Consider the following 22,911-nt stretch of genomic DNA (forward strand, 5'->3'; position numbering starts at 1 on the left):
TTGACGAATCGTGTCACCTTCTAGCTTTCGGAATTAATTTGGCTTTAGTGTTAACTATTTAAGGTGACAAACTGAGCACTGGACCTTGCTGTAGATCAGATATTGGTCTCGCACTTACATAAAACAGAATGCTCCCTAATGCAATGGTGCATCATGTCTATGAAAAAAATCATAATGATCTTTTAATGCTGGATGTGTTCCCCTTACTTAATTAGTGACTGGACTTTATTAGTAAGTAGGGCTGTCGCGGTGAAGGAATTTCCCCTGCGGTGATAATGATTGGCTCTTCAATGCGATATGCAATATTATTGCATTTCTTTTTGCAAATGACTTCATTAATCCTGATTGTAGTTCTGTATAATTAAATATTTGTTTATTGTTAAATGCAGAACACAGAAGGGCAATGAGGCGCTGTGTTTTTTTCTTTTCAGCTTTGGTTGCGTCTGGTTGCTATGATACGGAATATCCGCAGAAGTAAAACATTTCGCCACAAGGTAGAGTACTTGCTCTGGATGAAAGGAAGGCTGAAAATGTAGGGAGAGAGGACGAACCCACCGGTCTATGTGTACTAATTTCTCCTCCATTATTGTTGTTGTTCAGCACTTGTAGCCTACATGTAGCATGTGACGGTTGGTCTTCATGGTATTCGTCCCGCCCCTCCTTCACTGTGATAGGACGGGTAAAAAAAGTGACAGTGACGAGCGCAGCGTTTTAAGTTGAACATTTTTTTAACTCTCTGCGACCAGAAAAACACTAAACGTGCAGGGCTCAGCGCAAAAATAGACGTTCGGCGAAGAATACCTCGTCACGCTGCTGCCGTTTGTAGCAAAGTGTAAAAATGTGGCGCTCTCATCGCAAAGAATTCAATTCATTCATTCATTCATTCATTCAGCAGTTGTGGCGGTTGTTTGCCATCCCCTGCGGTTGGCTTGTCAGTAGTGCGGTATTGCAATATAATAGTATTGCAAGTTATATGGGCGTCCACAGGTAATAATTAGAATTCTCAATAAGCCCGCACACTTTCAGGTTTTTCTTAAAGTAATGAAAGTCTTGCTCTTTAAGAGATACTGTGTTTTGAGAATCCAACTGTGCAAGTTACAGCTCAAGAATTTGAGAAAAATACTTTTTTTAAAAACTTCTTTAGAGATACTCCATTTCACCTCTAACTCTTGCTCTTTCGGTCTATGTGCGCTGCTCGGGAGGGGAGTTAATGAGAGTGTGAAATTAGTGCAGAATCATGGTGTGTTTCGTTTCCACCACAGGCTACGGCAGTGGGAGGCAGAGCCCTTCTGTCCTTTTTTCTTGTCATCTAGCTTTCTATCCGCTCCTCGCTCCTTTCATCGCTTGTTCCATTGTCCTTCCCTCTCTGCTTCCCCCCCGAGCGCTCTCTGTCAATCTCCGACCCTCTGACTCTTTTCTCTCTCTCGACCGTGGACACTTGCAGCAGAACCAACTCTGAGTAGACCTTGTGTGAATTCAAGTATCTGCACATCGACATGAATACTTTTTAATAAGATAATACCGTGAAGGGCTTCGTACTCTACCGGCTGTTAAACAGCAGTAAAGTGAACGATCTAGCACACCTACCAGTCTGACATTACCTGAAGACCAGCAGGATAAATCTAAGCTTCTTTTATGTTTTGGTACAGAAATGCACCGGCAGCAATAACATGCACTCGCATACAAAAAGGACTGTGAGTCAAACTCTGAATGAGACACAGTAAATAACTTTGAAAGATGACTGAAACGTTCAAACGACTCATCCCCACAGGTAATTTGAAAGTCTGAAAATCTATTAGGAGTCAGAGCTAGTAATTAAAAAACAGCGAGATTAAAAGCATAATGAAATAGAAAGAAAATTAGCCAAGCGTGAATATGATACTATTACATAAAGCCCTTCGGCAAGCAAGTTCACGACTTTGAGTCACTAAAAAAAGAATTGTTTTTCTAAAACTCTATCTATTTTCATAGGTCTGACCATATTCATATCAGATAAGATAACATTTTACTTACTAATTAACTCAGATTTGGCAACACAACACTTCTGCTAGGACTTTACCTGCGCACACACACTCTGTCACACAGACGCAACTACAGCATCCTGCCTGGTCATCCTGTGGATGGTGAACAGGGAGGGATTAGGGGCCCACTGAAGCTTTTTAAAATGCCAACCTCGTCCGGAGCGAGGGGTGTAAATACCACCCAAATGTCAGCGGGAGACCCCACAAGTCAAACTAAATTGGCTGCTACATGCACAAACACTAGCCTGCCCCATATTTATGTGTGTGCATCTTTAAAGACAATACATTCTTACGCTCTGACACATCGGGTTGGATTGCTATACTTGTGAGGGCAGAACCAAATCACAACCAAACACTGCTCAGCTTAAAACAGACATGGATATCCCAAAGGGGGGTAATGTTTTGTCAATCTTGAGGTCATCTTGAGGTCGTCTCTAGAAGAGATGTAACCAAACTAGGGCTACAATCGGTCCACAGACGTACAGTATAAACACCTGGCAAAGTACTTAAAACCACTTCTGTGGTAGTTCCCGCCACAGTAGGTTTCTCCAGCCACGCGCTGTCGCTGCTGGTAATAAATGTCAAACACACAGACAGAATCAATAATGATACTTAGCGGTTGATCTGAGGTTTGATATGGAAATAACAAAAGTAGCTATTGTCACTATCTGACAATATGAAGTATATAGAAGAGAAAGCCACATACACATTGTTTGCAATTACTTTAGAAAGGCATATGCACTGGGGCAATATCAATATAGAGAAAGGTAAACATTAGCAATAAGTGCATTAGAAGAGTCCACTCCACACTACTCCCCTTCATTATAATCCATCCAATTCCTGGCGTTTAGCCAGGGATAGGTTATAGTGGCAGCAGGCTAACCCAGGTAAGACAGATGTCCTGCTCCCCAGCCACCTCCTCCAGCTCTTCCTGGGGGAGCCTGAGGCCTTCCAAGACCAGGTGGGATATATATAATCCCTGCAGCATAGTCTGGATCACAGGTATGCAATTCTGTTCACTGTTCACTCTCTGACTCCTTCTGTCCAAACAGAACCACAAGCCCAATGCCCAAATGTGCACGATACAGCCCACACCTGGGTTATACATGCCTTGAGAGCTCATGGGAATATGGGGCTTCCATGAAACCTTAAGTACCTTCGCATGAGCGAAGAGCTGCTCCCAGACAAAGGGACTGTATCACAAAGCTGGCTCTCTTTGGGTTCCTTGGCTTTACTACCCATCACATTGGCAATCCTGAATAACTGGTATCATGAAGCTTGTCATCAGCTGGTTCAGTTAACTCTGGGTTTACTACTCCAACTACGAGCACGTTTATGCAAAACAGGTGCCATTCTTAATTACAAGCCAATCGCATGCAGCATCATCTGAACCATGAATGGAGTACTTAATATGACATGAGACGAAATGGTAATACCCGCGGGGAAATTAGGTTAATGCGGCAGCAGAAAGTGATATTCAGTGAGGCGAAAGATAAAATGTAATCACACAAGTAGAATGAAATAAGAAGCTTAGTCTTTCTGTTATATTTTGAATGAATTCCAAATATAAAAGTGAGGCTATATGGCTATAAATACGTGTGGGAATTATTACATAAGCTCTTTAAGTGATCTGATTGGTCATTATGCGGGCTGTTAACACAGTTAGATCCGATTCTCTGAAGTTAACCCTCTCTGGAGTGAATGCTCTCATCTGAGGTTCAACATTACAACACAACATTTCACTGGAAACATACATGACTATGTAACCACTGGAAGGTAGAACCCCATCGGCATTTGCAGATGTTGCGGTTCTTTGGAAACCAGAATTATAGACAGATTTGAAAAACAGACGCACAAGAACAATATAAAATTCATGTGATTAAGGAGGAAAAAAAGAAATATATCACGTCACGCAAAACCCATTTGCAATCAAACATTAAGACCCCGTTATGCCCACACATTGCCACACATGCCACTGATTTCCTGTGCCGCCCGCACCCCCCCGCCCCCAACTGCTTCTGTCATTAAAGCTGCCATGAGTTGCATGGCTGGCTGCAGGAGGTGTAGTGATCCATCAGCGGAGTGCCAGAGCTTTGCCATTAGAAAACCATCTGCAAGAAACAGCGCTCCGTTGGCACTACAAGTCTGGAGAGGGCAAGTGAGAGGGAGGGAGAGGGAGAGGGAGAGAAGAGAGGGCCCTGTGTGCAAGGCAGTTTGGCGTGATTGATATGAACCATTACAGACAACATGGGAGAGGTAGGCAGAAAGCTAGTCACCGTTTTATTTTTGGTCATTTGTTCAGACAAAAGCTTGGCCAGACCCACGGTGAACAGGGGTTGAACATCAGCATGTGTGTGTCAGAGAGGGAGAAAGAGAGAGGGAGAGATTCAGGGCCAAATCATCAGTAAAGGGACATAAACACACAGGCCAAGAAAGACATTAAAGGGGACACATCATGCTCCTTTTCAGGTTCATACTTGTATTTTGGGTTTCTACTAGAACATGTTTACATGCTTTAATGTTCAAAATTTCTCATACTGTCTGTCTAAATAGACCTGTATTCACCGTCTATCTGAAACGCTCCGTTTTAGCGCCTGTCTCTTTAAGACGTTTCCCAAAAAAGCCAAGTCTGCTCTGATTGGCTTGCAAGAAAAATATGGTGCACCTTTGCAAAGGTATAGTTCTCAAGCCGTGAGCGATATATTCTAATGAGCCTGCATGTGACATAGGAAGGGGAGACAAATCTGAATGCAGGGTTTCCACCAGTGTATTGCAAGTTGACTCCCTGCCAGACCTAGTAATGGGGGATTTATGTATCTTTAAGATGTTTTTTAAACTAAAATGTGTTAGACAGGCAGTAAACTCCTTTAAAGAATAGCTCAGTGCGTAGGTTGTGTGCTTAATGTTAGCGAGTGTCGGTGTGTGTTGTCAAGAGAGAGAGAGAGAAAGTCAGAGAAACAGAAGAGTACATTGAGTTTGTTTACTAGAAAGTTAGTGCATCTTTCTGGGTTACAAGTGTACAGTGTGTACAGTTTAGGTTGTCGGTTAATAAATGCTACAACTCACAGACCAAGTTCCCGTGTCTTGCACCTTTAGCCCCGCAGTTAGCAAAAACAACGGCTCGCTTGCTTAAAGTGGGCTGACCTTAGTGCAAGCCACCCCTCCAAGTTTTGCTCATGAAACACAGTCACAGACACAGTTTGTGGGTTGGTGGGTACTCCAAATACCCAGATATATGTGCACAAGCACTGATAAAGTGAGTTTTTTTTAATGATATGTTCCCTTTAAAGCATGCATAGACACATGCATGCACACAGTCTTACTCTCTGAAACTAGTATTTTGTATCATCAATCAATCAATCGATCAAACACAAAGGTAATGTGACAACTGATAATACAGCTTTAGTTAGTGGGGATGTGATTAAGAGCAAAAATGGATCTGATAAATGAAGTACAATCTAGCTTAACTAAAGTAACTGGCTAACTTTCTGTGATTCCATATTGTTTAGTAGCCAATCCAACGTTAACTTGTCAGAGTATACTTTTAATTTATTTGCCAGTATACTTGAACGAATTCTAAACAAACATCTGTCTGTATAGCATTTTTTCAAGTGTGCCTCTATTCACTGATTAAACTTTGTAGAACAAAACAGTAAAGCAACTTAGCTACCTCATAATACAGTTACTACCCAGATGGCCTTTGTGAAGCTATAGCTCTCCGCCGGCTGAGTATTCGAGACACTTTTACTGTCAAAACATACTAATTTAAGGGATAACAAAAAGGAACACTTATCCTGCCTCACTGCATTAAAGCCATGCACCATGATGTTATAATTGTAGAAATGTATGCCAAGCGGCATAGTGTGGAAGTAGGAAACATCTCTGTTTAATGGATCCTAGAAGGTAATGTATCACTGCATGGAGGCCAATTCAATTAAATTGCTTCACTATTAGATTTACACTACTCGCCTGGGACCACAGCGCTGTATAGAAAAACTACCAGACATACAGAAGATTAGCACAAAGACAACCTTCACAATACTCAAATTTAATGGGGAATAAAAGTGAAGGGTGCTCGTCGATCCCAATTCCTGGATGGTATCACAACAAAACACTGGGAACTGAAGGAACAGTACATTACATCATGTTTGATTTACGATATCCCACTAAACATTAAAAAGGTTGAAATCGATAGATGGTCACTAAGAGGCCGTGTAATATAATTAGTTTACATTTTACTGGTATTGAGTCATGTCCGCGTCCTTCATATGTCTTGAGTGGCTTGGCCATCCCTCTCTGACAGACCAGTATGACGCTAGTGGCCCTTTCACACATGGATCTCGTAAACTTAATGGAATCCCGCCCAAATTGTTCCAGTAAAGACGGCAGGTTCGGTCATTCATTCACTTTATTTTAATCTGATCCGATTAAGTCGCCTACTGCTGGACACAGGCTGTTCTCATACACTGTTCGTAGCTATACATAAGAAAAGCAATGCGCTGTAATTCGTATATAGCCCACGAAATGTATTCGTATGTAATCCACGTAATGGTGAACCGGGAAGTATACAGAGCAACAAACGCAGCGTAGGAAGGAAGTCGGGGTGGACACTGACTGCTGTTCATACGCCGTGTGTAACCAGAAGTAGAGTTGTTCCGATACCGATACCAGTATCAGAAATGCATCTGATATTGCCCAAAATTCGGTATCGGCGAATCGATAGTCTATATAATTTATTAACCTAGAAAAAAATCAACATGTTTAACTGTTTAACTATATATTTATTTATCATGCTGGTATCGGATCGGTACTCGGTATCGGCCGATGCCACAAGTTCAGGTATTGGAATAGGTATCGGAAAGGAAAAAAATGGTATCGGAGCATCTCTAACCAGAAGTCAACGTTGATTTATTTGTCATGTAACTCCCATACTTTGGTTACGGCACATCCTGAGTTATTTTAACCCAGAACCACAATCTTTTCCTAAACCTAACTAAGTAGTTTTGTTGCCTAAACCTAACCAAGCTGTTTCCTGTGAAGACGGAAGACCGTGTGCATGTAACAAGCAGATATTGACACGTGCGTCACGTGTTGCTGGACATTTGTAGGAGTACGCACAAAAAATTAAGAATAACTTTTTCGCAAGATATCATACGAACCATTTTATGAGGATACGTTGCATAACTGCATCTTGGGTGATCAGATTGACATGGCTGATTTATTGCATTGCAGCACAGGCACCGTATTCATTCTTCTACTGTAAATTATGATTTGCTTATCGCTTTATTCATTACTTACTCGTCACTCCCGCTTGATCCACAGTCATCACTCTAGTGAACTACTTCAGCACTTGTTCATACAGCAGGCGCTGTCTCATTGCCGATGAGTAACTATAGACGTTTTTTGCTGTTGTGTGTTTGCTGATCACATTCCCGATAAACTAGAAACACATCTTGAAACCGCATTCGAATCAATGTGTGGCTGGATGTTGAGTGGATCACTCAGTGCTGTACCTGAGAAGAGGCTGGAAGATGACGGTGATGTTCCTCGCTCCCGGTTTACACACAAACTTCATTTCTCCCCCTTCAATCAGGTTGTCATCAGCACCACCTAGAACACAGGAGACAGGAGTTGACTCAATGAAACATGTCGAAATAGACATCTATAAATAGTAGTGTTGTAGCAGGGGGTGCGGTATGTAAAATGTGAATGTGTGAATCATATGTAGGAAGACATTTACAGGAGTCAGGTGGTTTCGGAAGATGTGCTTTCAAACAGCCCATCACCGTGCTGCTCTGTAGATGACCCTGAACTCTGATGATGTTCCCTCCATTAATCTATATTTTTTGTTAAATCTTAAATTATTCTGAAACAGTTTTTAAATATTTAAATATTCAATCAGTACAGGAGTACAACTTTAGCCCTAAAAAAACACACCCCTCAATCAGTGCAGCTCTCCATCAGAAATCCAACCGCGTCCCACATGCTCTCACTCCTCCGTGCCCCTGCGTCACCGCGTGGGTGAACCCCACAGCTAACAGGGTTAATCAGAAAATCATTGCCATGTAACATGCTCAGAGAGGACCGGGGGAGTTGGACACCAAGGGGAGGGGATGTGGGGGGGCTGCAGACAGGGGAAGAGGGGAGATCACAGGGGAGAGAAAGAACACCGAAGCTCATTACCTCCACTCATCCTGAAGTAATCAATATAATTGATGGAGAAGAAATTGCGCTTCGTTGTCAATACGGCTAACTGCAAAGCAAAAGGATTGTCTGTCTGTGTGTGTGTGTGTCTGTGTGTGTGTGTGTGTGTGTGTGTGTGTGTGTGTGTTTACGTATATGTTTATACAGGAAAAGGCGAGCAGCGGGTGGCACTCCTGCCTTTATGCAGTGGAGAAAATGTTATTCATTAGAATTTGTGGATTTAGGTTTATGGTTAAGACCCACCGCACTCTGTAACAATACATCCATGAGACTGGGGAAAAAGCAGACAATACAATGAATAACCTTCTAGAGTCAAAACCAAGGGATACATTAACAATTGAGCTGTGTGCGTGTGGAGAGTGCAAGTTTGCTTCCAAGATTTTAGGACTCAGTAAGAATAATACCGTCAAAATGCTTTCCTGTTGAATGTGTGTTCAGTTGAAATGAGGTGTCAAGTATACAGAGCAAGTTAAGAGGAAAAACTGGACAGAAATCAAACAAAAAGGGCGATCCAAGCGACTTTGATAGGGTTTGGAAATGGGTAAGAGTGTGTGTGGCATGTGTGTTCTGAAACGGGGAGATTTCAGCTTGGCACAAAGCCTCGCTCCGCTGTTTCCTCCCGTTTCATTTCCATGTCCAATACGACCTTGCAAAGCTTGTGTGATATAACACAAAGACACTTCGCCGTAGTGCGAAAAGCCTGTTCCGCATTACCTGCGCTGCCTGCCTAGCCTCGCATTCAAATGCATATCAACCCATTGTTCCCTGCGCCGGGGCTCCATAATACATTTCTAATGGAACAAGTTTCATTTGAGGAAAGTACGGGAGAGACAACACTCTCCGTATTTTCATTAAAATGACGAGGGAAAGCTTTCAATCCGTCCCAAACTTTTCAAATCAAGGGGGTTTTCTGATTCCGATCTGTTGCCATGAAATTCGCCTGCGCGCGTTAAGCCCACGTTCGCGTTGCTAAGTGGAGACGGAGATGAGGTCCAATTCACTCAAACTCTCTTTCTCCATCTCGCCATCCATTCATCCTTCCTTTGGTGCCAATTCAATTAAGACTCAATTACAGGCTCCTAAACAAAGCTGCCGCCAACGCACTCTCCTGCTCATCCTCCCTCACGTTCTCCATCTCCCTCTTTCTCTCTCTCTCTCTCACTGATCATCAACGTGGAAAGAGCTGGCTAAACTTTTGTTTTCTCGTCATCAAGTTCCCATGAATAACATCAACATGTCATAGACTCTGGGGAAGTTAGCGTTACCTGTCTGCCTCCAGGAACCACGTCTCTAACCGGCAACACACACACACACACACACACACACCAAATTGACTACCATGTATGTATTCCCAATGACAGTGACCAATTTAATTTCATGCTCTAAACATCTGCATCCGTGTCAGACAAAGGAGCGCGGAAGAGACCTCATTGATCCATGGGGTCTGGGACCAGCTGCCAACGGGGCATAGCACTGATGAATATTAAATAGGCCGGCATTAATATGCATGGGATTCTTCAGAGTTGTCTAGACGTGACAGGGCGGCTCCGGTTTCAGGTCAGGATGCCACCAAACCGCTGCCAGCCGTCTCTCGAAATAATGTGTAAAAAGTGCCATTTTGTTTGTGAGAGCTTGTGTGTTGTTGTGTGCTTTTCGTTAGAGTTCTTTGGATGAGTGTCTGTGCGTTTTCAGTTCCCTTGGTGTGTGGTCTGATCCAGGATTAGCGGGGAGGGGTGTGTTGGAGGTGTGGTGCTCAGTGGGACGGCAACCGAGAGCTGGAAAGGAAGAGGCGACACATTCTAATGTGGCCAAATCTGCCTGAAATCCCCCTCGAGGACCACTGCTCCATCTGCAACACGCACCTCAGTAGACATGGCACACCACTTCTATCCATAAAAACATCCGTGGATTTAAAGAGGTACAAACAGACAGGTACAGAAATGTATACACACACACACACGCTACAATGGCTTTAAACTCACTCGTGAGTGGTGTGCTGGCACTAAAACAAATGGATCAACCTAAAGTACACAGATACCATATGCTGACACACACACACTCGCACAGTGACACCCATCCAGCCCCCTGCGGTGCCTTAGCGTGGGCTCCCCAGCCCACATGTAATCAAGTCGGGCAGTGACTTAGTGAAATTGCATTAGCTACACTTTCCTGGGTTTGATGAGAAACGGGTTTGATCCTGTGATGAATTCCGGCCCTGCCCAGATTTAGGCAAGGGAAGAACGAACGTGTGATGCCTTCTTTAACACACTCCGACGTCTCCCGGGACCGAGAGTGTTTCTGTATGCATCTGCGAGTGTGTCAGAGAGAGCGAGATGAGAAAATCCAGACAGGCGCAGGCAAAGGAACAGTCATAATCCCTAATTTACAAGTGGTTGGAATCTGTTTTGTGTCCGCAATCTAAATTTGTGTGCCTGTATGGAGAAAAAAAGGATAGAAGCTAGACCAAATACTCGTAATTCACTATTTGACGGTGTATGTGTACATGTAATAGCACATACTGTATATAGCAATAGATGATAATTTAATGATATGTGGGTTCAATGTGCAAATATTTAAAGGACCAGTGTGTAACATTTAGGGGGATCTATTAGCAGAGATGGAATATAATATTAATAAGTGTATAATCACCTGAAAATATGAATTGTTTTTGTTACTTTAGAATGAGCCGTTTATATCTACATACGTTGCGGGTCCTCTTCACTGAGCTGGCCGCCATGTTTCTACAGTAGCTCAGAACAGACAAACCAAACACTGGCTCTAGATAGGGACATTCCCGTTTTCGCTTCGGCCACCGTAGTTCTCCTACACGCTTGTCACACGGGAGAAGTTTCAGTTGGTTGCAGTCTGCAACCTCGCCACTCGATGGCGCCAGATCCTACACACTGCACCTTTAATAAGTATCTTGAAATTCGCTTGTTTGCTATGGCTTTTCTTGATTTTATGTAATTTTTTTCATCTGTAATGCATTTAACTGCTGGATTTAAAAGTGAGATATATTACGTATGCTTGGTATTATCATCCCTCAATAAAATTCTCTTATTAATATAAAGTGTTTGGCAGCCCTCATGTCTAAATAAATGTTTTAATAAAAAATAAATTTAAATGAAGATGGTATGAACAGTTTCTACCATGTACATTTGCCCATATAAATCATCCTTATAGGGCTGGGCGATAATTCAATATGATAATTTATCGTCCTTCAATGGAATCGTATCGTGATGAAATCATACATCGAGATATCGTGATACACAATTATGTCGACTAAACTGATAATAACAAGCACATATTAACTTAAATTTCTCAGAAAATCTGATGTGAAATATTTTGAGGGAATATCATTTGAAGATTGGGGTTTCTTTGTTTTTACATCTCACTTTACATTACCACTGAGTTCAATGCAATTAACATGGAAATATGTATTCATTTCTTTTCTTAAATTCAAATTTTGTAATTAAATGAGTAAATATTCAGTACTTTTCATTTGTCAAGTATTTAATTCACACAGGAGTATACAAAAATAGGCTTTACCGTGTATTTATTTTATATATGGTATTTATATATTTATTGAATTACCAGAAAACAAGCTAAATCGTGACATATATTGTTATCGAGATATGAAATGACCTGTATCTGGATAGAACATTTTGGCCATATCGCCCAGCCCTACAGTACATCCTTACATATAATATATACATATATATTATGAGTGTTGTTTCATAATGTATTGTACAGTACATAAAGTATTACTGGCCTTTCAAATATTAAGTTCTGCAAACATGAAAATCCTGAATGTGTAAAAGCTTGTGTTTGTTCATACGTCTGAATACGATAGCCATGCATGCATGTGATCACAGCTGCAATCTCTCCTTTATAGCCAGTGTGCCAAGCTGGGTTTGTGTTCAATGTCAACTCAAGAGGATCAAACACGCCTCTGATCGCTCTAGTTAGATTCTGATTGGGACTGGCAGGAGGGCGACTGTGTGAGTGGTGTAATTGACTCACAATCATGTCCCACGCACACACAACATATAGGCTCACTTAAGTGAAAACAATTTGGCTGTGCTGGTCAAGACTGGTAGGATTCTGCAACATCTGCACCTCTCAAAAATATGCCCTATTAAAAAGTAGAGTGAGGCAGTTGCTCTTCTTTTGATTGAGGCGCCTTATCTGTGCCGTTAGCCAGCGCTGCACATTTCATGCCAAATTGCGCAAATAGAAAGCAACATATAGAATAATCCAATTTTCAACCTAAATGGCCTCATTTGTCTGTAGCTGCTACGCTATGAAAATTAGTTTGGGAGTGATCAATTTAGGTAATATTCCCTGTATACGACTCAGATACATTTAAACGTGTCTACGCTTGTGAAAGACTGGCAGTCGGCTGCATATCCACAGAGTCCAAAACCTGCTGATCTAATAAGAACGATTTCTGTGTCAATAATGTATGACTCTCTGGTCAATTCTGGGCATCCCATTCCACTCAGCCTGTCTTCATGTCTGATTGGGTCTTAATGAGAGCCTTCTATTATTAAAATTAATTTGATGGGATGGTATCTGCTGCTCCGCCAACCAGGAGACCAAATCCATCCCCTTAGCCGAGAATAAACGGTATAAATAAATGATAGCATAAATAAATTCAGGTGTAAATTGACTCGGATTAATTATTAAAAGCCTCACTGTGGCATACAATGTGTCTCCGTGGTCTTGAGTTTAATGAATGCACATCTGTCAGCGGTGGTATGACAACAATGCGCCACCGTGGCAGAATGAATATTAATTGTGCAGAATGTCTCTTTTGAGACACGAGGAAGAGTCATTCCCAGTAAAGGGACATTTTTGAGGGGGAGGAAACCCCTTTGAACAGCTGGAAGTGTACGCTGTTTTGTCTTTCAAACTTCAGCAATGACAGTTCGGTTTCAATCTGTTGGCAAGTTGGTGGCGATGTTGGATAACGAGCTTTTGTACAGACTTCCAAAAGTTGGTAGCATATTCATTTTCACTGAAACAAGACTAAGAGTCTATAGCCATGCTGGCAGCTCGGTACTTTGGCACAGTGGTGCTTTGACCTGCCATTGCTACCGTGCTATAGTAGTGAAAACTTTGACCTGCTAGAGGCGCTAGAGGAAAAGTTAGAACACTAAACTCAGTAGAATTTATCTTATAGAGACGTTGAATGCAGGAATACTGCAGGAATGAGTCCTAAAACCTGGAAATGAGTTAGCATTTTAGCACTTTCCGGTTCCCTCGTCTTGAAGTCGTGTCTTAAAAAAGGTGGTTGCTAACAAGTGGCTAAATGAGACTACAAATCGCGCCGACTTGTCCGTCTTTACAGCCTTGTTGTGTATACTCGCGCTCATGCGACCGTATAGCCTAACGTTAGCTTTTTACTTCCAGCGATTGCATTCGTGCTTCAGAAATCATAAAAGGGGTGTTCATTTGTGGAGATTATCTTGCTGAACAAAACGTGTAAGTATCATAAACGTGTGTTTGCCACAGAGCTCTTTTTCTGCAATAATCCAATAAGTTCACTTTGCAACTTTCTGATATGACCAGGCACTTGGTGGTGCACAAACACCACCTAGGAATAATGTGAAGAAAACAGACGAACTTTATAAAGCACCAGTATCATCCTTAAAAGAAATAAGTCGAAGGTGATGACAGATTCTCTGAAAACACGATGCTTCCTGTGACTGCACCTATTACCGAATCGGTTCAGTCTAGTATAATATTTGGAGGAAAACCAGCATCAGCGCTCCCCACTTCAATCATCGAGGGTTTAAAAAACACTCTTCACTGCCATGGTCTCTTGAATCTGTCAACCATAACAACGAATTACGTATGAGTGATCGAGTACATGCATGTGAGTGCACGTGTTTGTGTGTGGATAAAGAGCAGGAGAACTAATCGGCCAGAAAACCAAGTGTCATCACATCTTTGATTGGACACAGCAGGGAATCAGACAGCACACTGCACGCCCTCTTCTTTACCGGAAGAACCGGTTGCATGCTGGGAAAAGCAAGAGGTGAGTGTTCTAGTCTGAGTGAGTATCTGTCTGAGCTACCAGTGAAGCTGCTACAGTGCTGCAGATGCCAAAGTCTCTATAGCCTCGTGTCCCACATGCCCTTCTTCCATCCATCCTTCCCTCCCTTTTTCATTTGTTCATCCCTCCATCTTCTCCAATCAGCAGGTCTGAGATTAAAAGTAAACACAGAGGTGACAGTCAAAGCCGCCAATAATGACAAGACCAATGCTGATTCAAATTAGCCTCAGGTTGGGGAGATACACCGAGCTCTTCCTCTCCTGATTAAATGTCTGCACTGTGTAAACTATTACAACCTTGTTCTATTCTCCTTCTGTTGTCCTCTGCAGTCATTTTCTATCCTTCCCGCTTCCACTTTCTCACATTCTCGCATTTAATGTCGGACTTATCTGCGCGTCACCTTGCCAGGATCTAAATCTCGATGTCACGTCTCAGAACTCTAACTTTGGCCCATGTTTATCTCAGAAGGTCTTAGTGAGATAAAGAGTTTCTTCCTTAAAAAAGTTTTGATTATGTGACAATATGCTTCCCCTATAGCTAGGTTTCTCTTTCTCAACTATTTTAGTTTCCAAGGCCATCTTTGCACGGATGGAATAACTGAACGAGGCACGCATGCAGTGTCTAATGTGGAAGTGCTTCGGTTAATGCAGGAGTCATTTTGGTTGACATCCAGTTTCACTCCTGGGCTCGTACCAAGTTATTCCAGCAGGTGTTGCTGGCTTGTGTTTAATCATCTGTGATTCACATTTTGTCTAGAAGTGGAGAGACACAATTACTAAATGAACTGAAAAAAACAGTGAAATGTGCAGTACTAGCATCTATAGAGATTCTGTAAAATGCTTTGTGGGTCCACACAAATAACAACAGAGAGTCAAATGCTGGCACCTCTAATATCACTCTTTAAATAACAGTCTTTTCCATTATCATGCTTTTATGTTTCAGTTTTTCAACCAGGGGGTTTGGGCAGACTTGCCAACCCTACCGAATTTCCCAGGAGACTCACGTATTTAATTTTTTACACCTTTTTTTCCTTTTTGTTATCACACCCTGTGTCTGGCACTATACAGCCTGTATAAGCCCTCCTGTTTCCACCCGGACGACAATACAGCTACACCAAATGTATTTTTCTGGCGGAAGAGAGCTGTTCACCACACGACAAGTTTGAGCTGCGCTCGCCACACATCACAGCGACCAACACCCAAAGTTGGGCTTTGCTCTATGCAGTGAAAAGCCGCCGTGGTGAGACGCAAGCCATTGGTAATAATGGGGTTTCAGAGCGCAGCGGTGCCATTGTCGCGTTGTGTCTGAAAGGACCTTCAGTGAGTGAGAGACGGAGAGGGAAATTGAAAGCCCAAGTACTGGGCAAAATGAATAAAAACTGATGAATATTAGTTTATGCCAGAGATTCAAACAAGTTCTCACCAGAGGGGCGAAATATTCAGTGTTCTTTCCAGAGAGAAGGCCTATTTGACATAAAAATGTTGCCGCAATGTACTTATTATTTTGCTATTTTCATTCTTTAAAAGTCACCAGAATGCAGGAAACAAAGACTCTGAAACTCAAATTTTGGAGGACCCCCGGACCCCCTGCTTTGGTTTCAAAATCCTCCCTATTTTTGAGGTCTCAAGGTTGACCTTGAGTATGGATTTGGTGAGGTACAATACAGTAAAAAGCTGATATCATTATTACAAGCCACAGTGCATTTTCCACACCGTCTCCATGCTCCACTCTAATTTCAGCACCAGAGCTACTGTAATTCAATCACAGGTCCCACAGCAGACGAGAATCCAACACTGCATCCATTTATGTGTGTGTCTTTAAAGAGGAGGGGAGGGGGAATCATATCTCTGATGTTTTAACCAATCAACCTTGCTGAAATCTATGTACGAGCAAATTGAACATGATGAGCCCAAGCTAACACGCACAAAAAATAACTACAGAAAGCTAGGACATCTGCAGCAGCGTGTGTGCGTGCGCCCTGTTTCTCCACAATATGCAGAGCTGCTCCATATTTGCTTTCATGCTGAACACAAATAAAAGGCTTTTCACAGTAATAGCCTGTCAGGTAACAGAGGTACCTTGCATTTTTTTATCTACAAACCCAGTTATGTCGCTGCTGGAACAAAGCGATTCATAAAAGGTCTGGCGCTGGAGCAAGAGGGGAAACATGTCCTTTTCTAATGGCGTTCCTGCGGGGTACAGGACTCAAGTATAGGCTCGGTTACAACATGTCATTCAATTACAGCATGTCGGACTTGTCATATATGACATAAGTTGACGTGCATACTTCATGTAGCGTACACACACACCCACATATGGCCACTATGAAAGCCTTCATCAGTCATTCATGTGACATGTGCCTTTTCTACATCACTCAGCTTTGAAGGTAATGTTATACTAGGAATGATGGCCAATTAATAGACACCTTAATGAGGAACCTGAAAATTGGGACTATTAACATGTCAATCCATCTTTTCTTAGTCTTCCCTTTGCTGTAAAACAAGTCAATGGAAAATAGTATTACAGTAGTAAAACAAAGTCTGTGAAGTTTCTGAGAAACTCACTACAAGGTTGTGAATTTTTAGTGAATATAATATTACCTCCTTTATATAATTTATGCCTATTAGATTCAATTTGTTGCACAATGTTTTGGAAGAGAAATATAGGGTTTATTGAAAATAGTAAATCATTTTTATTTTACAGCACGTAAGATGCAATTTAGAGTTTTTAGAAAGGCCTGAGGACTTACAGTTTATAAATCAAAAAAGAAATCCCATTCCATAGTCAAGTAAAATCATTTTTGTTCATACACAAGAACTAAGCACCTTGGAGAAAAGAAGTGGTGCTACACATTTGATGTAGTCTTTCTTTGAGAACCATGATATTGTAAATATTGGATTTATTTAAATCATTTGACATTTACTGATGGTGGGTGTACGGAAGCCCCGAGAGGTAAATGAGAAAAAATATCTGGCGATCCATTTTCTAAGTCGGATCGAAATAGTTTTCTCTCCGAGTTTTTTTCCAGGATAATCTTTATCAGTTCGTTCTTTTCATCTGCGAAACAAGTGGAAAAAAATTGTTTTGCGAGGTGAAAAAAAAGGTGAATTTTGTTCATTTTGTTGTATTACAACAAGTGTTGTTGTTGTAATACTCACTCCGGCCACAAGAGACTGAAGTGCACCATTACCCCATGTTCTAAATAGAAGTAAAAGCATTCCCGTTTTCCCTAACAGCAGATAACCACCAATTAAAATACATTTCTACCCAAAAGAAGGACATGACAGTAATGTTACATAACCTGCTAATACACACTATATGTACCTTTTTTTAGAGTGCATGGAGAAATTAAAGGAACAGTGTGTAGGATCTGGTGTTATCCAGTGGTGAGGTTACAGATTGCAACCAACTGGAGCCTCTCACGTGTGCCAAGCGTGTTGGAGAACTACGGTAGCTGACACAAAAACGCGAATGACCCTCTCTAGAGCCAGTTGTTGTAGGAGTAGCATAGGTCATTTGGGGCAGAACCAGTGTGTGTGTATGTTGGAAGTGAGTGGTGAAGCAAGAGCGAGAGCGCGGCGGCGACGGGAGCGACTCCAGCTCAAGCCGTTCTGTGCTACTTTAGAAACAAGGTGGTGCAACGTGGCGGACTCCGTGAAGAGGAACCACTCCGTATGTAGATATAAACGGCTCATTCTAAGGTAAAAAAAACTCAACGATTCTTATTTTCAGGTGATTATACACTAAGAAAACATACTTTATACATTAATATTATATTCCATTTTTGCCAATAGATCCCCCTAAACACACTGGTCCTACCTGGAAGAAAACCTGTTTCACTGATTTCACAGATGAAACAAAAATGAAGGAACACAAAAAGATTATCCTGGCAAAATATTTTTTTTTCACTTGTTTTTAAGTCATAAGCACAGGAGAGAAAACAAGATCACCTGAATTGTTTTTTCTCACTTGCTACTCTGAGCTTAACATACAACACGTTCATTACTTTGACTTGATTTAATTTGTTTGTGATCTGTTTTTGAGTCTTCCATGTTGAGACACCTACGCATTCACATACAAATCTATTGAAATGTCAATCTCCAAGTAGCAAAGTGCAGAAAGAAAGTTAACACCAGAAAAGAGAGAAAGATCAAATCTTGACAGAGCAAGAAAGCAAGAAGAAGAAGAAGAGAAATGAAAAATGCGAGGCATCAGATACGGGCTAAGCAGCTGTCTTCGACATTCCAGCGTCATAATCCTATAATAATTATTGACTTTTTCACCGACAGAGTTTCAGTTCCATCTAGGCTCATTTATGAATATGATAAATCATAATTGCAAGGTCAGCGGAAGTCAAGTATCGATCACTCCGCAAGATGAGTGAACAACCTTGATCCTTGAATTCCAACTACAAAATGAAAGGAATGAATTATTGAGAAAGGGAATAATTGATTTTACAATAAAAAATAGAGAGTGAGGAACTCATCCGAGAGCAGTACGTCGGCGTTAGAACGAGGTTAGACCTGGAAAACATGGGCTAATTTTCTTTAATTGAAAAAAAGTGGGAGTATGCCGTTTCAGTCGTTCTCTTCAAAGCCTCCTCTGATGACCCCAAGCTTTTCTGAAAACTGACTTCCCCCTAATCATAATCCATTCCACCCCCAGCAATCAAAATTTGGCTAAAAGTGTGTAACATCACACATCACATGGCGGGAACATGCCGTTTCTGCTACTTCACGTTGTAAACACACACACACACACACACACACACACACACACACACACATGCGTACACTTTTGTGAACACGTGGATATCAACATCTGCTAGCCCCACCCCTGATATCCCACCCACCATCGCCACCTCCACCCGTGTCTCCCACTAGACATTTTTCCATTTGCACCTCTTCCCCCTCCCCTCCCCAAATCAGCTTGACAAGGAACACCACTTCTGGTCGCCCCCCAGCAGTCACTCTCATCCTCCTCCTCCTCTCCCTGTTCCTCCCCCTCTCATGGGAACATGATGCTATTATACATAAACAAGAAGCTCCCTAATAATGCAATTTTTTTTCTCTCTACCTCAGATCCAGCATTAGGTATGAAAGGTGTGGGCAGATAGAGAGATGTTTGTAACTATATCGTTTGCATATAAGGGACTGTTTCTTTTTGTTCGCTGGACGCCGTGTGAACAAGCCCATTTGAATATCAAAAGGAAAACAGGGGAATGTGAGAAATAGATTTGAAACCGAGTTGATTATGAATACATCTTAGGAGTCAGAGGTGGGAGAGAGTTGGGGAATGGGAGTATGTGTGCGTTGCCTGCAGGGAAAGGGGGGAAGTCTGAAGTGTGAATGTTTGTTTACGCGCATATGCCGGGGCAAGCGTGTGTGCGGTGGGAAGGCTTTGTGTACGGCTGTCACATGGGGGCCCCGGGGCGAGGCAATATCGCACGAAACACAATGAACGGCCGCGACACAAAGAGAAATAAAATCAAAAAAATGGGGCTATAAATGCATTACTAACTCGGCATGGTGCAACGCTGCAGTGGTTATTGAGATATATTCACACTTCACCTCCCGGATGACCACTGGGCTACTCCGAGTCATAGAGAGGCAATAAAATAAAAACAGAGGATGTAAAAGTCTTGTGGTTGGGAGACATGAGGAGGAATACTGTAAGGGGGCACGGTAACACATCTATAGCTCGAAAAAAAATTTATTTTCATAATTTATTCATGGGGAATGTGATTGAATCTGGATGGGGTTCTGTGATTCTGGAGTAGTGGTTCGCAAAGGATACGAAACACCACCGCAAACACTCCTTACACATTTAGACAGACAGCTGAGGATCTGCAGTACACATGAATACTATATACATGCTCTCTAGCCGGCACTCTCACCACATACGTTCACCAACACATATTCCAGATGTGGCTGCATATGGAGCTGTAATAAAGTCTTTAGATGAAGCATTGGATTAATTGAAGCGTGCGAGACGTGCTTCGGTGGAGAAGGCGAGCAATTAAGTCCCACTGTGTGTTTGCATGTGTGTGCGAGGCGCGCGAATGTAGCCGCCTGTATGTGTGTAATGATATATGGCGAGTCCTTACAACACTCGAGAGACATAAATTACAGATATTACAGATTAATTTCAAAGCCGTTAGAGATATGTAAGTCTGGATAGGTTTTTAAAATCATCGCATGCTCTATACAAACCTACTGCTGCTCTGATTGTTACTTAAAGAGGACCTTTTATGCTTTTTTCACCCCCTTTCCTTTAGTGTGTTATATAGTTTTTTGTGCATGTAAAAGGTCTGTAGAGTTATAAAGTCCACTCCAAAGGGAGTTACTCTCCCTCACAGATACAGTGCTCCTGAAACGCCTTGCTTGAAGTCTCGCCTTTTCTTCCGTAACGTGGTGATGTCACCAAGTAACATATTTGCATATTACCTCCCTAGCGGCTAGTTTGCCATGTTATGATTTGAGCATATTTTGTATGCTAAATGCAGTACCTGTGAGGGTTTCTGGACAATATGTGTCATTGTTTTGTGTTGTTAATTAATTTCCGATAATAAATATATACATACATTTGCGTAAAGCAGCATATTTGTCCACTCCCATGTTGATTAGAGTATTAAATACTTGACAAATCTCTCTTTAAGGTACATTTCGAACAGATAAAAAATGTGCGATTAATTTGCGATTAACTACGGACAATCATGCCATTAATCGTGATTTGATAGCCCTAATGATTATGTTATATATCAATATATAATATCATACACAAAAGTGCAAAATGCAGCAAATACAACAAAGGCTTCTGCAAAAACTGCAGCAGCATCTCTAGTTCTGACTTTATACTCTATTTAGTGCGCGACCATTTCTCTCCCTTTGTCAACGGTGCGTGGCTGGATTTAAAAACGAGCAATCAAACTCTTATTTCCAAACGCCGTGTTGGTGAGCGTCTGAGTTAATAACTATATTGACTTGAAGCAGACCGTCGAGGGGGGGAAAAAAAGAGTTTAGGAAACTCCAAGTAGAGAGACTAAGAGACACACATGACTAAGCTTTAAGTGTGGAGTAATCCCACAGCCAGAAGAACTCATCAAATCAATCTCTAACTCTTTCCCTCTCCCTCCCTTCAGTTTAATTTGAAGAGAGAGAAAAAGTCCCTTTCCACACCGTCTCAATACATATTTTTCTAATTTCTTCCTTCAGAAATCTCTTAATGGCTTCTTCGCTGGACCCTGATGAAAACAATGACTTTTAACCTTCCTCTCCCTCCCTCCATCCGTCGCTCCCCCCCTCCCTCCATCACAGTCGACTTATTTCACTTTCTAAATGATTTCTTACTCCTTCAATCTCTTTGCAGCCATTCAGAGCCCCGGCTCGGGCTTGTGGCCGGTGCTACGCATTGTGACAGGTGAAATGAAAGCCCAGAGAAATCTCATCTTCTTATAAACGCTCCGAGGCATTCAGCCAGTCAAAAAATATATATTTTTTCCCCTTTTCTTTCTGAGGCGCCGACAGATGGAAGAAGAGAAAAAAAAGAAAAGTGAGCTGTTATTTAAAGACCATTTGGGGTTTTCCTTTATCCACAGTTAATCAATGCTGTTCTTTTCTTAAGCCGGTGGGGAGTACATTTTACATATACAGACTAGCTACTGTATGGGTTCTTTGTCAAAACTACAATCTGCATTGAAATGTCTTCTAGAGTTGTTATTCAAGTCAGTCCTTTGCTCATTTTTTAAGTTAAATACCAAGAGGAGCCTAATTAATACAACATTATGTAAATACTTTTACGCTAAATAGCCATAATTAGTGATGCAGATATTGTCAAAGGATTGTTTTTTTGCATGTGTTATGGAGCAGTTTTCTACACATTAAAAGCACTTTACTGTTATTGTTTACTGCTCCATCTCCCACCTTTTTCTTTTTCATCCAAACAATGTCAATGAGGAGCTCGGTGTGGAGAAAAAAAAAGGAGTAGTAGCAGACAAACAGCGCTGTCAGGCACTGCTGATTGAAACCTCAAGGTCACAGGCAGAGAAACAGAGAGCACAGAGAGCGAGAGAGAGAAACAGAAGAAGTAGGAGCGGTAGAGCAGCTTTAGACTCTCCAGGGTCTGGCTGTGCGGCTCACTCACTCTGCTATTTTGTGTGCGTGTGAGTGTGTGTGTGTGTGTGTAAGAGAGGTTTTCAAGGCCTCTCCCTGTAGGCGGATTCTGCAAAGTCACCCCGCTCTCTCGTCAATCTCTATCTCTATTTTCCTCTCCACTATCCTGTTGTCTGCCTTTCTTTCCCTGAGTGTAACTTCTCGACCTGCAACATGCCCTTCCCTATCTCCACCTTTTTGTTATATAGTGCTCCCTCGTGCTGCACCTCTCCATCTCCCCAAATCCCTCCATCACTCTGGCTGGATCCTGACTCCATCTTAGCCACACACACGACCGAATCACCCTCACCTCCCTCCATTCATTCCTCTACTTGTGTATCTATCTGCCCATTATTTCTGTATGTTCAGTAAGCTTGAAGGTCTTTCCTACTAGGATCTCTTCTTTTATCTTACTCGACCCATACACCTCTAACATCCCTCCCTTTCTTCATCCTTCCAGCCCGACCTCAACCTT

At 41.9% G+C, this 22,911-nt stretch overlaps 2 protein-coding genes across 3 annotated transcripts in view; one reads left to right on the forward strand and one right to left on the reverse strand.

The window, feature by feature from the left end:
- The window catches only part of exoc4 (exocyst complex component 4), a 139,429-nt gene that overhangs the window by 83,768 nt on the left and 32,750 nt on the right, over nucleotides 1-22,911 (reverse strand). For both annotated transcript variants that reach the window (XR_012592582.1, XM_074624836.1), the window contains exon 11: nucleotides 7,535-7,631. Coding sequence is in view for 1 of the 2 variants with exons in the window: in XM_074624836.1 (XP_074480937.1) it covers nucleotides 7,535-7,631 (97 nt within the window). In the remaining variant the exon portion in view is untranslated. The remainder of the gene's footprint in view (nucleotides 1-7,534; nucleotides 7,632-22,911) is intronic.
- plxna4 (plexin A4) overlaps nucleotides 22,259-22,911 on the forward strand; it is a 452,991-nt gene continuing 452,338 nt past the window's right edge. The window contains exon 1 of the mRNA XM_074624835.1: nucleotides 22,259-22,268. The gene's annotated coding sequence lies outside the window, so the exon portion shown is untranslated. The remainder of the gene's footprint in view (nucleotides 22,269-22,911) is intronic.

Source organism: Sebastes fasciatus, chromosome 23, assembly GCF_043250625.1.
Source record: "Sebastes fasciatus isolate fSebFas1 chromosome 23, fSebFas1.pri, whole genome shotgun sequence".
NCBI lineage: Eukaryota > Metazoa > Chordata > Actinopteri > Perciformes > Sebastidae > Sebastes > Sebastes fasciatus.